This window comes from Leptodactylus fuscus, chromosome 7 (genome assembly GCF_031893055.1).
Source record: "Leptodactylus fuscus isolate aLepFus1 chromosome 7, aLepFus1.hap2, whole genome shotgun sequence".
Taxonomy (NCBI): domain Eukaryota; kingdom Metazoa; phylum Chordata; class Amphibia; order Anura; family Leptodactylidae; genus Leptodactylus; species Leptodactylus fuscus.
In genome coordinates this window covers 94,645,856-94,666,253 of record NC_134271.1, presented here as the reverse complement: position 1 = coordinate 94,666,253, position 20,398 = coordinate 94,645,856, and the positions used below count along the sequence as shown (strand labels likewise).

General features: G+C 40.3%; 1 protein-coding gene across 10 annotated transcripts in view; it reads right to left on the bottom strand.

Moving 5' to 3' along the window:
• The window catches only part of TRIM9 (tripartite motif containing 9), an 83,820-nt gene that overhangs the window by 16,405 nt on the left and 47,017 nt on the right, over positions 1-20,398 (bottom strand). For 4 of the 10 annotated variants that reach the window (XM_075282503.1, XM_075282505.1, XM_075282508.1 and 1 more), the window contains exons 2-7: positions 18,491-18,622; positions 14,155-14,277; positions 7,043-7,153; positions 3,971-4,124; positions 2,049-2,206; positions 1,075-1,213 (exon numbers count right to left, since the gene is read on the bottom strand). In XM_075282503.1, coding sequence (XP_075138604.1) covers positions 1,075-1,213; positions 2,049-2,206; positions 3,971-4,124; positions 7,043-7,153; positions 14,155-14,277; positions 18,491-18,622 — 817 coding nt within the window. The remainder of the gene's footprint in view (positions 1-1,074; positions 1,214-2,048; positions 2,207-3,970; positions 4,125-7,042; positions 7,154-14,154; positions 14,278-18,490; positions 18,623-20,398) is intronic. The other 6 variants (XM_075282506.1, XM_075282510.1, XM_075282511.1 and 3 more) reach the window with 3 other exon arrangements.

Genomic DNA, 20,398 nt, shown 5'->3' with positions numbered 1-20,398 from the left:
TATTGTTATAATACATCAGTGATTCATTTTCAGATGCATATCCAAAATCTCAGGCTTTCCTTAGCTTAGACCGGACAGGAACATGTCAGGTTTTGATACCTAAACCACCATCATCGTGTTTTAGACGAATAGACGGTTTGAGAAAGTTATCAGACATTCTCCTGTATGTTTTTTTCAGATGCAGTAAAATCAATAACAGCAACTTATAACATGGCACAAGCTGTATGACAATAACTAGTAAAGATTCATATCTGCATTACATCTTTAGGTATGTCCACATCTGCCCCTCCATTCTTAACTGACATCCATCGGTTGTTGCACTTCACTACTAGCCTCCTCCAAACATTGTGTAGTAGTAGTGTAGTACAAGATTGTGTAGTACTCCCTAAGCATACATAGTGCAGCAAGGTGTACTGGCTTCATCACTGTACTGTGCATACAAGGATCTTCATCTACCAATCCCTTGTAATCCCATGCATGTGTAGTACAGCAATAAACCAGGCGCAGTGCACAGAATGGTGGAGGTTTAGGTGGCACTAGGCGTGGTGCGGCGATGTGACGGCGTACGCATTCACTGCTAGACCACTAGGTTTTATTTGCAGGGGAGGCCTTATATTTCTTAGTCTAGAAGAAATTGAAATAGGTCTAATATTTGGGGGATGTCTTACTTTCAGGGAAACATGGTACAATCAGCCTATTATAGCATTGCTGGGCATCTCAGTGGCAGGCCTTCACTGATCTGCATTTTATGACTATATAGCTATAAAACTACATTTAGTTAGGAAATACCCCTTTGGAGAAAATCCCTTTAAATACTTTTTTTTAATGTAGCACACCAGGACTCCAGCGCTGCAAGGCTGGAGTGTTAACTACTGAACCACCGTGTGGCCCCTTCCCTTTATATACTTTTATCAGCATCTTATCACTTAGGCAAACATCCATTCTGACCCACAGTCTTTATCCATAGTGGACGCTGGAGCATCAGTGACATACATATTACTGTAGTTGGGAATTTATTGCATACTAACATGTAGTAATAATGCTTAACATAGCGAGTACTACAGAGTTGGTTACCTTCAGAGGTCTGGAGGACCAGGGTCTTACTGTACTGGCTGACCCCAGCTTTATTGAAGGCCTTGACCCGTGCATTATATGTACTGTTGAAATGTAATCCATCCACCGTGCACATTGTCTCCTTCCCAACAAATACTTCCTGCAACAGTAAACGGCATGTGTTATTGAAGTTTCCTTAAATTTGTTGGCCAGAATTAGAAACAGCACTTGCTAGACATTTCTGCAAGTAAAAAAGCATGCAGTTCTAAGGCTGCATCCCAATGTAGCAGTAACCACATGTGTACAAAACCTGAATGCGGCTTGTTCTATGTCAGAATGAACCATAAGATACTTTAATTAGTACAACAAAGTTTAATCAAAAACACAACAGAAATATGCAGTGTGAACCCAGCCTTATAGGCTTCAGCATGGAGATTTACTTCTGAGTGCCTCTGTACAGATGCTGTATGTAGTGAAGACCTGGAGAAGTTGATGACCCGTAAGTCACCCAATAACCATTTCCTGAATAAATCGATTACATTTTATGGCTACGGGTTCATGAAGGCAATCTGCAGAGAGCGATGTGAGATACTTAATGCAATATGTCACTACAGTGCATTACCCACATATATCATTCATAGATGACTACATTCAAGGTAAAATCAGAGGGCTAAATAGACAAAAATACATTAACCCATTAGCCACAGCACCACTTTACTTTCATAATTATATATTTTTTTACATTTTAGTCCCCTCCAAATTTTCACTCACTACAGCATAGTACTGTTCATATTGAAATTCAGGGTTCATAAATGTTAAGCCCGAGCTACCAGGATCTATACACAGTGACAGTGAAGCCAGTGGACATCTATGTAATGCACAAGCTAGCTCTGTCTCTGGATAATCAGCGATCCCCCTTTAATAAAGAGCATATAGAAAGGGGTTATCCGCAGGTGAGTATCCTTTTAAGTACATAATAAAACGTCAGCTCTTACCCTGAATTGGCCACCATTTCCATCATCAAGCTCCAAAATGTATCCCTCTGCTTGTACCATTGACATGGGTGGCTGTTTCCAGGAAAGGGTAGCACTGTTGTTGTGTGTACAACACTCTTCCATCTGTAGAATTGGGGGCGCTGGTACTAAAGAGGGAACTAAGGGTTTAGGAAAAGTAAGAGGTATAAAAAATTACCATCAAAGGTCTCTATAAGAGAGACCAGAACCCTCCCTGAGTCCCAGAATGTTGCCTCCATTGGAGAGATTAAATAATGTGTTGCCTGCAGCACAGAGGACATCTGCATCAATGTCCGGATTTCTGCTCCCAACATGGGTCACTATGGGTTCACTATTGACCCATCATTGCATTCATTACTACATAGAATATGTCTAGAAAACTCTCCCATAGACTTCAGTTCATGTCTATTGCTGCCTATGGCCATTACAGCATATTACTAAATGCTATTAACAGAGGAGAAGCTCCAGTAAGATGGCAGCCTCCATAATCGTGCAGAAAATATCACTTAAATAAAAACAGATTGGAAAAAATTATATATTTCACTATCTGGTTTTAACAAATAAATATAAAAATGTAGTTATAAATTTGATTTAAGTTTTGTCCATGTCTACTCTAATACCTGTGGACATCTTCTTTATCATTGCACATACCACGTGAATTGCTTATCCACAGGTATTTTTGGCTCCCACAGAAGACAATAGGGCAGCTCTGTAGCAGACGGCATATGCTGACTGACGCATGACACTGCACAAATTCAGAACAATCCTCGTCCTCGGCTGAACTCCAGAGATAAAATGGTTTGTTAGGCAGTCTTGGCAGAGCGACAGGAGAAATATTTACTAAGGTATCTAAACCCAAATCTATTTCTAAAGCAAACTAATTTACCCAAGGCGTTGTGGTAGCTTTTTACAAGCGTGCCCCCTACTGGTACATACAAAACAAACAGCCCATGTAGAAAGACAATAACCCCCCTTCTCCCAATTCATTTTGTTATATTCCTTGGGGAAAGGGCAAAAATTGTGGCACTCAGAATTTTTTCCATGCTGATGTGCTGTTATCCTTTATCTTTAGAGCGGGGCCCAACGTAGCAAGAACGGAGCACCAACAATTGGGGCAGTATTTGCAAAGTGGATGGGATTCTGGTTAATCCCATGCACATATTGCAGAAAATAATCCGTAGCGGAAATGCTGGGATTTGAAAAACTGTCGCGTTTTCACAAATTGCAGCATGTCAATTATATCTACAGAAACGCTGGCAGTTTCCGTATACGTATAATGGAGGCAGAGAGTCCACAGAGGAAAACTCTGCAGACTTTCTGTGAAAAATGCTAAGGTTTTTCCGCAGTGCTTTTTAGCAGTGGCCCGCTACATAGGGCTTTAGCATTAAGTCGTTTTCCAAGCAACCTGGAAAACCTTGTACGGCAGAGGGTAGGTTAAAATAAAATAAATTAATTAATTAATTGATTAATAAATAAAAGGCAGTGATATCCCTTTCCCCTGGCCCTGCATTATGGTACTGGGCCCCCTGTTCCAGTCTGTGCCTGTAATGACTGGGCCGGAAATAAAGCGTCTCAGGTTATTGCTGATGCCAATCATTCACCTCCGTGGTCACATATTTTATATAGGTGATTTTCACTACCTAAGATGTAGAACACCCGGCCATAGAGGTCACCAGAGCTTCTTGGCTTCCAGACCAGCCAGTATGAGTATGGAATGGAACAGAGGACCCAACGCGAAAACAGGGGACCAGGATTTGGTGAGTATTGCTGTTACCAGAGAGTGCTACATTAAGGGAGCTCAGATGACAGGTACATATTTACAACTAAACTGTTAGGTCATATATCTGACAGCAGAATAGGAGCTAAAGCATTTGTTTCCAAGGACAACCAGACCAGATTTCTACCTTTCATCTGTACAAAGTCCAGCTGATGGATTGACTGCAATAGAGGTGCACTGTCTAGGTTTAGATCGAAGTCAGTGGTCATCCTGGGGGTGAGAGTTCCTTTTCCCCACTGGTCCTCAGTAAGGTGAACTCTTCGTATCAGGGCGTCAGATATCTGTAAAATTAGGAGACTTTAGAAACGTTCTGTGTTAAGACTGGGTGTCATTTCATCCAGAAAAGGGGAGCAATGGATTGGCCCAAATAAAGACTACTATTAGAGGAAGAGTAGTACCACATGGCAGGGGCAGCACAGTTGTTCACTGGTTAGCACTAAAACCCTTGCAGTACTGTAATCCTGGGTATGGATCTGATCATATACATGTGCATGGAGTATGTATGTTCTCTACTTGTTTCCTCTGAGTACTCCAGTTTTCTCTCACACACCTAAAATATTGAGAAGTAAACTGGAATCTTATAAAAATGACCCTACTGCATGTTGATTGATGTGCATCTATGTGGCAGCCAAAAACCTCCCTGTGAGAAAAGAACACTACAAATGTTTGTCATTGTAATTGCCTTTTACTGGGCTTGTACTGTAGTGAGAGGGGTCCCAGCACTGAAATGCTTCCCCTCTCACAGCCTAGTGCTGGGTGGGCAACCTTAGGCACTGCAGCTGTTGCTAAGCTTCAATTCTCAGCATGCACACTTGTTCTGCTGTTCTTGGAACTCCTATAGAATTGGATGGAGTCTGCACACAGTTGTAGTTTCACAGTAGCCAAAGGTTGCTGACCCCTGGTCTAGTGCTTGCCTGCAGATACTTACTGCAAACAAATCTGTACACCTCACAATAAATGTTAAATAAAAAATGTTCCTGGGAGCTGCAAATAGTGTAAATAAGTAAGCTAGCTTGCCACTTATGCATCCTCCATTCAAGACCCAGCAGCCTGGTCAGTGATGTTGCCGCTCCCCGATGACTTCTTTTTATGATGCCAAAAAACTGCTACTGACAATTACTGACCTGAGCAAATGTCACATGATCAACTAGCCACATGCTTTTTGAATAGGAGCTGAGCTGTAATAGTGGAGTATAGCTACTACACAGTGTACAGAGCTGTCTGCTTGTGACCCTATACACTGTACAGATATCAGCTGACTAGTGGGGGTTACAGATGTCAGGCTCCCACCGATTTGATACTGATGACCACTCTTAAGGATAGGTCATCAGTATCTACTCTTACACCATGCCTGTAAGTTCAATACTAGTTATACACACTCATTGACAAAGAATAATGCAACAAGAATAAGTTGTTGGAACTGATTGAAATAGATGTTAATGTAAGATGATATATGTAAGTCATTACAATTAAAGCAAAATAACATGTTTATTGGGAAAACTGTATAAAATAAAAGAAAGCTCTAGTACCCTTCTGTGCCGACTACGACTCTAGCCTGGATTCAAGATGAGATACAGTTGAGTATGGAGACATACAGGTTATGTACAGTATCCTGCAAAGTTGTCAATAGATGTGGCAGGCGGGACTGTAGATCCTGCACATTTGTGGTTTGTCCTATAAATGCTTAATTACAATAAATCTGTAGGCCAGGCAAGCCAAGGAAGTGTTGCAATATGGTGCAGACATTCCTGGAAAACACTTGCAGTGTGTGAGTGAGCATTATCCTGCTGAAAAATACCAGATGAAAGCCTTTACACGAGAGGCAACACATGTGGATAAATGATGTCCTGCACATATTGCTGAGCTGTGAGTGTCCTTGTATCACTGCTAGAGGTGAATGACTGTCATATGCAATGGATCCCCAGATCATCATACCAGCAGTTGGGTCAATGTGTTGCTCCATAGCAAATGAAGGATTAAAACACTCACAACAAGGCTTACATACCGATACCTGACCGTCATCAGATCCTAGATCCTAATCAGAAACTGAAATAGTCGCTAAAGACAACATGGTAGCAGTCTAGGCTTCATGTTTATGACTTCACTGCAAACAAAGGCGACAGTGGCTGGCTGTCAATAGCAGAACCTGTAATGGGCACTGTGACACACCATGTTTCCTTCTAAGCTAAGTACCTAGAAATGGTCCAAGCAACGACATGGATGTATAATGAAGGTCTAACCTGTGTCTGGCTATAAGACAAAGAAACCGTGAGAGCTGTTTGTGCTTGTCGGCAGATCAAACTATCCTCTCAGCTAATGTTCTGTCTGGGCTGTCCAGAGACTGCTCACCATGTGTTTGTGACCTCATGTAACCACTGCTCCTATCACCCACTAATAGCATTGATTAGAACGGTCTAGACAGCAGGAATTTCAATGAAGCAGTCTTCCTGTTTCTATCAACCTAATGAAATCCCCTCTTAAAGTCTGTCAACTGGGCAAAATATCTTGGAGTGTGTTGTAGATGCTTGTCTAGCAGTCAATGATCTCTCACCAAGGGGTACACTACCAAAAATTAGCCTCTGAAAGTTTTTATAGGGCGGGGAAGCAGTATTACGCTCTGTGGCAAGATCTTGTGTCTATTCAGACCACGTGTAAGCATCTACATATGCGCTTTAAACATAACTGCATACCGAGTTATACAGCAATCCGACATTTCTGTCTGGGTGTGTTATCTTTTGTCAATGAGTGTACATGCATAGAATATTCAGGAACATACAAGGCTTATTAATATCCCCCCTATGTCTATGCTGAGCTGAAAGCTATAAAGATATGTTAAGAAATTACTGAGTAGAAATTTTTAGTGTGTTTGCAAATCATTTTAAGGAGCCGGTCTTCCACCTAAGATTCCTCTCCAGTTCTGCATCCAGTTGCACAAAGCTGAAGCAGAGCTTTGCCTTTCCACCTCGGATTTACTTGCTGATTTGCGTCAGAGACAATGGGGCTAATAAGCAGAGCGCCTCACGCTGTAGGTTCTGCACCAGCTGTGGAATCCGTGGCAAGATTGAAGCGTCCATTGTTGCCTCCCGTGGAAACCAATAGGAGGCAGATTCCAGCCGGAATTTGTCTCAAAATCAGCCCCCAAATTCCTGCTTTTGCTGCAGCTGCACAGTTTATACTGCACAACTAAAAGGACGCTCACCTGAAGAAAACCGCTGGGGTCATTCTCCTTTATAACTTCCAGACAATACTCCATCAATCCGGTTGTCTGCCGCAGCTTTACTGTGCAGTGAGAGATCTGATCTCGTACAACCTGAAGGGGAACCATAAAGAAAAGATGATTTTAGATTATCTCCACATCTTGTGCACACAAAGGTTACAAAGGATTATGAGGTCATGTGCATACTAATGCAAAGAAATACAGCGATGTTCCTTTAATCTGGCTTCTGATAATTCAGACTATCTCATAATCCTGCACTTATTCCAAGAATTGCAACATAATTTAGAATTAATACTTTTCTATGGTAATCCAGAATTCTTCATAATCCAGCACATATTAAGACCTATTAGATCAAAGACATTTTAGTTACATAAGGCAACTTTCTCACGTGACCAGGGGTATAGAAGGGTTGGATTATGCCAGAGGCAACCTAATCCTTGTTGTTTCCCTCTTTTGTAAAAAAAAAAAACAAAGAACCTGGGCTCAGTATGATCCGCACTAAAAATACGTATGATCTGTACTAAAAGGATACTGTAAGAACTTACAAAATGCAAAACATAGTCTAGGTATAAATGACTGGCCAACAACAGCCATGTGGTCATCATTGTGGTACCTCCTTTGCATTGGTTTTGAGATATATGTTGACTTCTTTATTGACATCTAAACATGACTAGAATTGTTCTGATCTCCTTTAACTAGTATACTATAGGACAACATACGTACATATACCTAACTATTCAATAACTTCATAAATCAATTGTGCAGTGTGTGTACATGGGAAGTAAAACTATATCTGGTCTTTACTGTATATGACTTGTATTCTGCACTTTATAGCCATTTCCTTCACTACAGTCTCTAATTTTCAGTTTTCCTTGAGCTGCTGGGCAAAGACTAGCTTTCAATGATGTCTCCCACAGACAGAGAAGAAAATGTACTCATCTAACTCATCTAAATCTCTCTCACATTGCAGCAGGGTCATATAGGCCATTAAAGAGAAGTACTAACATGTATCAATGTGACTTGGAATAAGAAAGAAAATTCCTATTTAGCCGCTTGCGGGCTCTTTTCACCTACTGTCTCTCCACATGTCTCCTTCTTCCCTTTCCATTGACTTCTTTTGTGACTTGCAATATGAAATCTCTGAATTTCTTACAGTCTTGCTCTAGCAAGACAACATTTAGAAGATAATTCAGAGTGAGAGTCAATTTAGGGAGGAAAGCAGGAAAAGAGTCAAATAAGTTGATATAGAAGGTTTTTTCTCTACCAAGATACAGTCCTATGAAAAAGTTTGGGCACCCCTATTAATCTTAATCATTTTTAGTTCTAAATATTTTGGTATTTGCAACAGCCATTTCAGTTTGATATATCTAATAACTGATGGACACAGTAATATTTCAGGATTGAAATGAGGTTTATTGTACTAACAGAAAATGTGCAATATGCATTAAACCAAAATTTGACCGGTGCAAAAGTATGGGCACCTCAACAGAAAAGTGACATTAATATTTAGTAGATCCTCCTTTTGCAAAGATAACAGCCTCTAGTCGCTTCCTGTAGCTTTTAATCAGTTCCTGGATCCTGGATAAAGGTATTTTGGACAAACAATTCAAGTTCAGTTAAGTTAGATGGTCGCCGAGCATGGACAGCCCGCTTCAAATCATCCCACAGATGTTCAATGATATTCAGGTCTGGGGACTGGGATGGCCATTCCAGAACATTGTAATTGTTCCTCTGCATGAATGCCTGAGGATTTGGAGCGGTGTTTTGGATCATTGTCTTGCTGAAATATCCATCCCTGGCGTAACTTCAACTTCGTCACTGATTCTTGAACATTATTCTCAAGAATCTGCTGATACTGAGTGGAATCCATGCGACCCTCAACTTTAACAAGATTCCCGATGCCGGCATTGGCCACACAGCCCCAAAGCATGATGGAACCTCCACCAAATTTTACAGTGGGTAGCATGTGTTTTTCTTGGAATGCTGTTTCTTTTTGGACGCCATGCATAACGCCTTTTTTTTATAACCAAACAACTCAATTTTTGTTTCCAAAATGAAGCTGCCTTGTCCAAATGTGCTTTTTCATACCTCAGGTAACTCTATTTGTGGCGTACGTGCAGAAACGGCTTCTTTCTCATCACTCTCCCATACAGCTTCTATTTGTGCAAAGTGCGCTGTATTGTTACCGATGCACAGTGACACCATCTGCAGCAAGATGATGCTGCAGCTCTTTGGAGGTGGTCTGTGGATTGTCCTTGACTGTTCTCACCATTCTTCTTCTCTGCCTTTCTGATATTTTTCTTGGCCTGCCACTTCTGGGCTTAACAAGAACTGTCCCTGTGGTCTTCCATTTCCTTACTATGTTCCTCACAGTGGAAACTGACAGGTTAAATCTCTGAGACAACGTTTTGTATCCTTCCCCTGAACAACTATGTTGAACAATCTTTGTTTTCAGATCATTTGAGAGCGGGCTGTCCATGTTCGGCGACCATCAAACTTAACTGAACTTGAATTATTTTGTAGAAAGAAATGGTCCAAAATACCTTCATCCAGGATCCAGGAACTGATTAAAAGCTACAGGAAGCGACTAGAGGCTGTTATCTTTGCAAAAGGAGGATGTACTAAATATTAATGTCACTTTTCTGTTGAGGTGCCCATATTTTTGCACCGGTCAAATTTTGGTTTAATGCATATTGCGCATTTTCTGTTAGTACAATAAACCTCATTTCAATCCTGAAATATTACTGTGTCCATCAGTTATTAGATATATCAAACTGAAATGGCTGTTGCAAACACCAAAATATTTAGAACTAAAAATGATTAAGATTAATAGGGGTGCCCAAACTTTTTCATAGGACTGTATATTACAAAGTAGTATTGTAGTACTGATTCATGCAATAATCTGTGATAGGTTGATAGAAGTAGACTTTAGCTGCAAATCCTTATGATGTACATGGAGCATCTAGATCTCTTCACAGGAGTCCATACATGGTTTCTGAAGAGCGCCCTTTACGTCATCTCTTCTATAGATCTTTAGGAACATGCATGCTGCATACAAATTACCCACCACTCGCATCGGACTGTATAAGTGGACAAACTGCTCACTCTGCATATGGTTTGATCTATAGTTTAGACACATTGATGTATTGGTGGAAGATATACAGCTGACTTGGAGGAAAAAGGTCTATTATGCTAAGGGTTTATTCATTTGTACTCATTTTAGTGAGCATTTCCTATGACAACACTCCCTGCTTTTCACTAATTAATTCTGGCCAATTGGGTTTCTTGAAGGAGGAGGATAGCACTCAATAGAAATAGTTGATCCTGCATAGCGGTACTGTATTTTACACTGGGGTAGGGGGTATATACTGTAAAATAGTCATCAAATGGTTAACCAGTGTAAATTTACCATGAATGCTCAACTGTGATTATACAATAGGGGAATGAATGAGATTCCACAGATACAGTACAATTCCTTTAAGGATACATTTACATGTTGTGGCAGAAAATCAAGATAATTTGGAATCTAGCAGAACTAAACAGCGATAGCCCTTCATTTCACAAGGAGCTCACCAAACATGTCTATATAACTCAGCTTCATGGCCTGTGGCATTATCATACAGGAAAGAGAGACTACCACACGATAAAATATATTTTATCTATGGGCTTTTGTGGTTTGGTAATCCCTCCTTACTTGGTCAAATCGTAGGGGCCATATTTTGGGAATGGATGGAAAGCAATATGACTACATTATTAGACTGCACAAGGTTTACAATAGTCTTTTACCATGGAAATGCATACATTGGAATAGGAACTGTATACACACAATGACAGGAAATTTTTAATTTCAACCAATTGAAATTCATTTTGTATTGAAGATGCATTGGAACAATCAAAAAAATCAATTGGGAAAGTGGAATACCCTCCAATGCATCCTGTCTCACAAGGATATTTAGGTGCCAGAAGAACAGGAAAGCCAATTGCGTTTGCCTTCAATTTACTACTACATGTCAGTGCCTCCAGGACCTGGGCCGCCTTCCACATTTATAAAATCATTTAGGATTCAGTCTCGAGGAAACACAATAAAATAAGATTAATTATATCACATCCCAGTCACAGAGCTGCTCAGGACTAACACGAGGTGAGCTATGTAATGGATATTTCAGCCTAGTACGGAAAATGGATTACACACCAGGGACCAGGAACACAGGAAAACATGAAAGGTCCAGAAGAAAGAGAAGCTGGAAGTATGATTCCCCTGGAGAGTGCACTGCTCAGCCAGATTGGATATTGTCGTCGGCTTTAAACCCTATGAAGCAGATGCCATTTGTTTTCACAGGAGAGAAAAGCCTGTTCACATACATTGCTAGACACTTGTGCACCGAGGAGGCCACATCTGTGTTATTTTATCAGACAAGACTGCACATAAAGATGCAAATATAGAATGAAATAAGACGAATTTTGGTTCAGGATGACATAATTGTAGACAAATGGACAGACAGAAAGATAGATAGATAGATAGATAGATAGATAGATAGATAGATAGATAGAAAGATAGATCCTACATTTACTGGACTGAAATGTTGCTGACGGAATAAACCCACATCATTTTGTCACTGGGGGTGCAGGCTAATTCTTGATATTCTACTTAAATGGGATTTTCTGCCATTTCTTGAAGGTTTATACCAACTCTATGAAGAGATATGCACGTTGCTGCTTTACAACTCATTTTTGGATCAGGATAGATATGATGTATGAGATGATAGATAGATAGATAGATAGATAGATAGATAGATATGATGTATTTGGTTAGGTAGGTAGATAGACAGATAGATAGTTAGAAAGGCGGATGGATAAACAGATCTGTATGAGATAGATATCAAATAAATAGAAGAATAGATAAGTCGACAGATAGATACAAAAAAAGGCTCTGTCACCAAACACAAACTGCAAATGACTAACATAATTTGATGTCATTTGGTGTTTTTTTTTAACACCCATCCACTCAAACAATACAGTCCCCGGTAAAATATATGTAAATTAGCTCTTATTCTCCAAGTAGGCAGTAACCTTTTGTTATTTCAGATAAAATAAAAGGTTACCATCCACTTGAAGAACAAGAGCTAATTTACATATAACCTTCCCAGGAAAGTATCTTTGGAAAGGGTGAACAGATTAAAAAAATGAATCAATAGATGGATGGATGTATAGATATTGGACAGGAAGGTCACAGCACCTCGGAGGCTTTCATCAGGTGAAAAAAGGCTTTTGTTTATTGGACCAGGTATATCACAAAGTGCATATTATGTAACGTCCCGGCAGGAATACCTGCCATTATTGAGCATCCTAGATATCCACAACAGGGTCACAGTGCAGACATAGGGATTTACAGGTAGCCTGTCACCGCCAAGTTCACTTCTAAACCACTTATATGCTGTTTTGGAGAAAGGTGGGGTTAGTGACATAGAGAACAAGCCTTTGGGTGTTAAGATCTACTTTTACTCTCTATGCTAATGAGTTATTAATTGAACATGTCACTATGAGAACACCCATTTTCACCTGAGAAGTCATCCAGCATTGCATCCTAAAATAAAGATTGACAGGCCTCAATGTTTAATGACTGCAGGCTATAAACGATTCTCCAGCAGATGTGCCAAAGAGCTCACTTGCATACTCACTAAAACTAAGGCCCCACATTGTGGAAACAAAGTGTTTTTGTTTGCCGCAGAAACACAGCAGAAGAAAAACACTATGTTTTGCAATACCAGAAAAGAGAATGAAATTCTGGTTGATATCATCCACACATTGTGGAAAAAAATTCTGCACAAAAGCTGCGGGTACTATGATGTCAGCATGTCAATTTTAGCTGCAGAAACATAAGCGTTTTCCCAATAGGTTTCATAAAGAAAGAAAAAAACACAGATAAAAATCTTCCCACGCCTTTACCATGCAAAGCTCCTGACTTGTGCTTAGCCATGCCCCCTTTCAGAGTCCCCCTCCTCCCCCTTTCAATATTTTGGAAGCTGAAAATGGTTTCATCTCCACTTTGGAAAGAGGAATACTCAAGGTAGGAGCTAAGGTCACTGACCAGTCACAGGTCAACTTCTCTTATGCCTGAGGGCGGGTTCACACCTGCGCCCGATCTCCGTTTTCAGCTTTCCGTCTTCTGTCGGCAGAAGACGGAAACCTGGCAGACAGTGTCCGGCCGTGAATGCCTGTGAGCGTTTTGTGCTCTCCACGGCGAAACCGTTTTTTTTTTTTTAACCGGACACAAAGTCTCGCAAACGGTTTTGCCGCGGAGAGCACATAACGCTCACCGCGGCAAAATGTCAATTGAATGGGTTTGAAAAATGACTGCAAGTTTCTGTCTCCTGTCCAGTTTCGGGCAGGAAACGGAAACCTGCAAAACAGAAACCAGGGTGCAGATGTGAACCCGCTCTAACTGCACAAGAAGTTGTAAACCAGGCATGTCAAACATGCGGGCCGCGGGCCGCATGCGGCCCTTTACAGGCATATCTGCGGCCCGCACAAAAGTCTCAAACTTTGTCTCTAATGCCTAGTTCACACGTAGGCAAAGGGGCGGATTTTGACAGCGGATTTCTCTTCAAAATCCGCCCCTTTACAATGGTGGTCTATGTAGACCACCGGGCTTTTTTTTATTATTTATTTTTTATTTATTTTGCTGTTTTTTTAAATAAACTGATTTGCTGCAAGATTTGTGTCCCTATCTCTGACTGGTTGGGTCCACACCACTGCTTCTACCGAGCTACCTTCCCCACAATACACATACCATGTAATATATTAATGACACAAGCATAAACATTCATTAGTGATATATCCATGAACAATATAATTCACTAATGATACATACACAAGTAGGGCTCTTTGGATTACAATTACCGTGTTCCACACCGTGGCAACTGCAATGGCCAAGACCCTGCTCAGTCAATGACTGAGCATGGCACATGAATTCTTTTTTGGTGTTTTTTGAATGCCTGTGTCATGTTTCATCCATTCACACCCTATAATAGGCATAAGAGAGTTTATATACATATTCATAGCATAAGAAAGTTTTAGTATTTCACATGTCTAACCTTCAGCTTGTGTTCATGTTCCTTATTAACCCGTGCAAGAAGTTGCACCTTCCTCCTGTTAAGGGCATCGATAAGAGCATCACATTGTGCGACTAGGCAGGCTTCAAACTCCACACTATTCTCCTGAAAAATACAATACATGATGTTGAGATCAAGATGGGCTGTATAGTACATCGATATGTCACAATCACGTCAAAATCTCAAGGGCACATGAAGCTGAGCTACAGGGAGCTGGTTGACAGTGAGGCAAGGTTTTTTGATTTCTTCAGATTTCTAATCTCTAGATTTACTGATGCAGAAACTACATTTAAAAGGAGTCTGTCAACAGAATCCAACATATCGACCAGGCCTCGCATAGATATAGGTCAGGGTCACCTGAATCAAACAGTGTTTTCTCCTTGTGAATCGTTACCTCTATTGCAAAGCAATCACCACTTTTGTCAATATGTAAATGAGCACTTTTGGCAATGGCGGTATTGCCGCTTACCTCTTTGGAGCAATGACAACACCTTTGTTGCTCAAAGAGTTCATATGGATATTAACAGAAACGGAAATATCTCAGCAGCAGAGGCACAAATTTACAAAGAGGAAATACCATTTGACTCAGGTGACCCTAACCTATATATCTGTGGGTTTGGATTGATGTGCTGTATTCTGGCGACAGACCCTTTAACAACTAGGGGATATAGTGTCACATCAGCTGGAGAGTCACAGATTAGACTGTAGAGGCAAAATGTTGCTACTCAAGGGCAGGTTAGACATGAACATTAGATAATTTCCAGTAAATCCCACTGTTGACAGCTGACAATATAACATGCTTGAAGGCAGTACCCAGTGGCACCAGGGAAAGCAAGATTCAGCATGTTGGGTTATCCTCACCTATAGCTAGATACCATTATTACAAATGGCACAGAAGCTTCTTGATAGACTTCTGAGAAAACCCCCCTGTAAGATTTATTTTTTTGCAAGATCTACTCTGTCTGTTGATAGTGGAAACAAATGAGACTAACGCACCTTTGCATTTTAAAAATCTGCCGACAATATGACAACCAGTTTAGGCTATGTTTACATCTGTGTTGGGTGCAGCTGAGCTCAGATAATTTTTTATTCTGCCAATCAGTGGAGGTCCATGAGCGAAATGACATGTCAGAAATATGTGCTGCAATTTTAATGCATTAAATATGGTCACAATACTGTCTGGAGCTTTGCCCAGTATTGTAGCTCAGTAAATGCTGCAGAACCACACTGAGCCCAAGGACAAAAGTGTCACTGTTTAGAAAAAATACAGACCCTTTCTTTCTAAACTTAGTCAACCCCTAAAAGTTCCCTTTTTCCATAGGTGACATTATTATAGAAGTTATCGGTATATATTCTTATACATAGGGGCAGTATTATAGTAGCTAAATTACTGTATATTGAGAAAGTATTAGAGTAATTATATTCTTGTACATAGTAGTTATAGTTTTTGTACATAGGGTGTATTGTAGTATAAGTTATATTTTTATGCATAGGAGGAAGTATTATAGCAATTGTATCCTAGTGTGTACGAAAAGGAGTCATATTATATAAAGCACTATAGTATAGTAGTAATTTGTGGACACAGGAAGCAGCATTAATAATAGTCATACTTTTGTACATAAAATACATTATTATGGCAGTTTTATTCTTGTGCATAAGTAACAGTATTGTAGTAGTTATTCTTCTTAATACAATAGGAACAATATAATAGCTACCGTATATACTCGAGTATAAGCCGGCCCGAATATAAGCCGAAGCCCCTAATTTTACCACAAAAAACTGTGAAAACTCACTGACTCGCGAATAAGCCTAGTCATAAGTTGCAGCTCTTCAATTTGGCCCGGACACACGGCCGCAAAAGCGACGGCATCGATGTGTACGGGCCCATTGAAATATAATAGTCCATAATTTTATCCACCATTGCAGATAAAACGTCTGGTCATGTGCATTACAGCTTAGTAACTCCATGTGCCTCATTGGAATAACAGTTAACCCAAAAAAGAAAGGTGAGTATCTATCAAGGGACGCTTAAAAATAAATCTTTATTGGATAATTAAAGATAAAATCGTGTAAACACCAAAACACAGACTATGATAGTCTAAACAATCGCTAGAGATAGTAAACCACTCATCACTAGCAAAAAGTCTAAGGATGGAGGGTCCTTATTATGTTACAATTCCCTCACTATCACTTAGATAGTAATTGGCCAGATCCAAAAATAAAGGATACCTATCAGAAGCATATGATACAGGGATAGAACGCCAAGAATAAAATTATGGCTAATAGTTCCCTAGCAAATATATTGCCACTGATCACCCCTATATCTTTATGGTCTGAATCTACCTTAAGACCAATCAACAAATACTGGCCAATTATATAAACACAGAATCTTTGCCTATAGTCAACAAAGTTGTATATTCATTGCCTGTCAACAAAGTTGTTTAATATATTTTTTGCTATTTTTAGCTATTTTTTGCCTGACGCGTTTCAATGTTCCGGTCTCTATAGCTATGACCGAACATATCTTCAGAGGCATAGACTGTCAAAAACGGCAAAGGTGTCTGACCTAGTCTTAGATATTGTTTCAAACTAGTGCTGCACACCCTCCCGCTCCCCCCGCGGCACTGATGTATGGCTCCCCCCGACGGCCATACATCAGTGCCGCGGGGGGAGCGGGAGGGTGTGCAGCACTAGTTTGAAACAATATCTAAGACTAGGTCAGACACCTTTGCCGTTTTTGACAGTCTATGCCTCTGAAGATATGTTCGGTCATAGCTATAGAGACCGGAACATTGAAACGCGTCAGGCAAAAAATAGCTAAAAATAGCAAAAAATATATTAAACAACTTTGTTGACAGGCAATGAATATACAACTTTGTTGACTATAGGCAAAGATTCTGTGTTTATATAATTGGCCAGTATTTGTTGATTGGTCTTAAGGTAGATTCAGACCATAAAGATATAGGGGTGATCAGTGGCAATATATTTGCTAGGGAACTATTAGCCATAATTTTATTCTTGGCGTTCTATCCCTGTATCATATGCTTCTGATAGGTATCCTTTATTTTTGGATCTGGCCAATTACTATCTAAGTGATAGTGAGGGAATTGTAACATAATAAGGACCCTCCATCCTTAGACTTTTTGCTAGTGATGAGTGGTTTACTATCTCTAGCGATTGTTTAGACTATCATAGTCTGTGTTTTGGTGTTTACAGGATTTTATCTTTAATTATCCAATAAAGATTTATTTTTAAGCGTCCCTTGATAGATACTCACCTATCTTTTTTCTTTTTTGTATTAATTTTGGGCACGTTCATTTGTCATCAATTAATTTGGTTCTCTGAATAACAGTTAACCCCATCATGTCCCTCACATTAACCCCTTGTGTGCCTCACATAAGAGTTACTGATATGTGGGACATATGGAGATAATAATTAGGTATCTTCATAATTAAGGTCCTTTATTAGCACCCCCATGTGTCTCACATATTAGTAACCCTTATATGGGGCACGCAGGGGTTAATATGAGGGACATGATGGGGTTAACTGCTATTAATGTGAGGCACATGGAGTTACTGAAACTAAATTAATAACCCCAAATGCCTGACATTACTAGGAATAGTAACACCAGCAGGTACCTGTGTGTTTTACGTTCACTTTATTCTAGCTCCTCTCCTCGATACTGGGCAGCAGCAGGGGCCTCCGGGGCTTTCATCTCTCTTGCTAGAGAAGGGGGAGTGTCCTATACCATTACTGTAGCACTAAAGGACCCCCCCCCCCCCCTTCGTTTAATTTATGCAGGTTTTGCAGGACCCTGATACGAATATAAGCCGAGGGGGGCTTTTTCAGCATAAAAACTATGCTGAAAAAGTCGGCATATAGTCGAGTATATACAGTATATTATATACATAGAGGCAGTATTATAGTAGTTATATTCTTGTACATAGATGGAAGTATTACAGCAGTTCAATTCTTGTATGTAGGGATAGAATTATTATTCATATTTTTGTACAAAGACCAAAGAGGCAGTATTACAGCAGTTATTTTCTTATATAGGGACAGTATTATTGACGTTATAGGGGGTATTATTATAGCAATATGTTTTTGTACAAAGAAGCTGAATTATATTAATATCTTTTGCATAATGGGCTTGGTTTATGCCTAATTCTGAGGCATGCTGAGAGCGACCTCCCTTTAGAATAAATCTAGCTGCATATGCCCAGCATGAAGCTATCTGGATTCAAGACACAATTTCAGCAAAATATCATTATATATATATACCATGTTGAGAAAATAACATTACAAACTGTGTATTAACCTTGTGATTTGATTCTTTGTCAGCTGACAACTGTACCTGGATTTGCTGGACCATGTTTCTAAGTTGGACAAGAAATTCTTTGGCTTCCTTTGCTCTGTCTGACAATCCATTCAGGGCTTGGGAAAGTTGACTCTGTGAAAACAAAAATTCTATGTTATAGCTGATTATATGGCAGGTACCATTCATATCACTATATCCAGCATATACAGGTACAATTTACTGTATGATGCAATGGTCTCCAATCTGTGGCTCTCCAGCTGTTATTGGACTACAACTTTCAGCAGTTTCTCATCCAATTGGGGAATAGCTATGGTGAAGTTTGTGGTTGTCCAAATGATTAAAATGATTTTAAAAAGGCTGAGAATGGTGTAAAACAATAAAATAAGCATACTTGCTACAAGCATATCTCCCGACTTTCAAAGGAGTGAATGAAGGACAAAATCTACAGCCTGAATAGCCATGGTGAATTCAGTTATTGTAGGTCCCACCTCCAGCCCACTTTGGCTCTGCCCATTCCCATCCATATCCCTTTGTGCCCAAACAGCACAGTGCCCCTTTGGTGTCCATGACACAATATCCCTTGTGGTCCCCACACCATATAGTGTCTCCTTGTAGCCTCTACAGCATATATACCCCTTCCTTGTGGCTTCCCACAAGGAGTCAGAGTTTTGGCCTACCAACTCCACAACCCTGGTTAATGTGATCCCACTGTATCATGCCCTCCTTAAAATTTCTCAACTGTATAATGCCCCTCAATATTGCCCCACTGTATAATGTCCCCCTTAAAAGGCCTTCTCTGTATTATGTCCCTCTTAGACCCGGTTAACATCTGCAGGCAGCAATTTTCTCTCCGTATGTTTCATGTGGAAACCGAGCGGAAACCACATGGACCTCATTATAGTCTATGGAGTCTGCGGGTTTCCTTAGGTAACCACTTTTTAATGCGCATAGGTTTCTGTTCGGGGGGTCCCTAAGCAGACTTTCCAAATGGAAACCTGAACGCAGTTGTGAATAGGGCCAACACTCACCTCCCTTGTTCCCCTGTAGCCCACTCCTTTCTGCTGCTGAAGGGTCTATCTGGTTACAGACTTAGGCTACATGAACATGACCGTGTGCCATTATTAAATGGCACAAGTGGCACATGGATGACATCCCAGTGCCACCCATGACTCCATGGCAGCAAAATGGGGTGGCATAGGACCTGTCCTCAACTCGCTTCCATATACATGGGCCCATCATAAAACCCGGTGTGTGTACGTAGCCATGAAATGAATGGTTCAGTGTGCTAACCATGAAAAATACTGCTAGCACACTGACAAAGTACATGGTTGTGTGCATGAGGCCTTAATCCTACTAAATGTGAAAGTTTGTGTGTTTGGATGTTTGTGTGTTTGTTCCTCAATCATGCAAAAATGGCAGAACTTATTTGGATGAAATTCGGCACATAGATAGAGTGTAACCTCGATTAAAATATAGGCGACTTTTTATCCCAGTAAATGACATGGCTTCACGACTGTTATGAATTTTTGTTCACATACTATATTACACTGCTCTTCTGAGAAAGCCAGGGCTGTTATCTCTCTGTGTAAACACATGCTAACCCTCAGTGTTCATGCATTTGCATATTATCTGATCTGCTCCAGGCACTGCTGAAAAACTGACATAGCCATTGCCAATTTTTAACATGCTTTCAAAAAGAAAATCTAATTTGTCGCAAACAACAAGAGTTATGAAGGTAGTGGAGCTGAGGGGGATCATCAACGCCAACAACACGCTCATTATATGGTTTCCCAGCGAGCTGCTGGGATACCGGAACAATCACGGGCACAGCTTGAGGAATGAGTTCAGCACCAAGCAAGCTTGACAGCTGCCGGAACACCGGACCAGGCGGATCATCAACGCCAACAA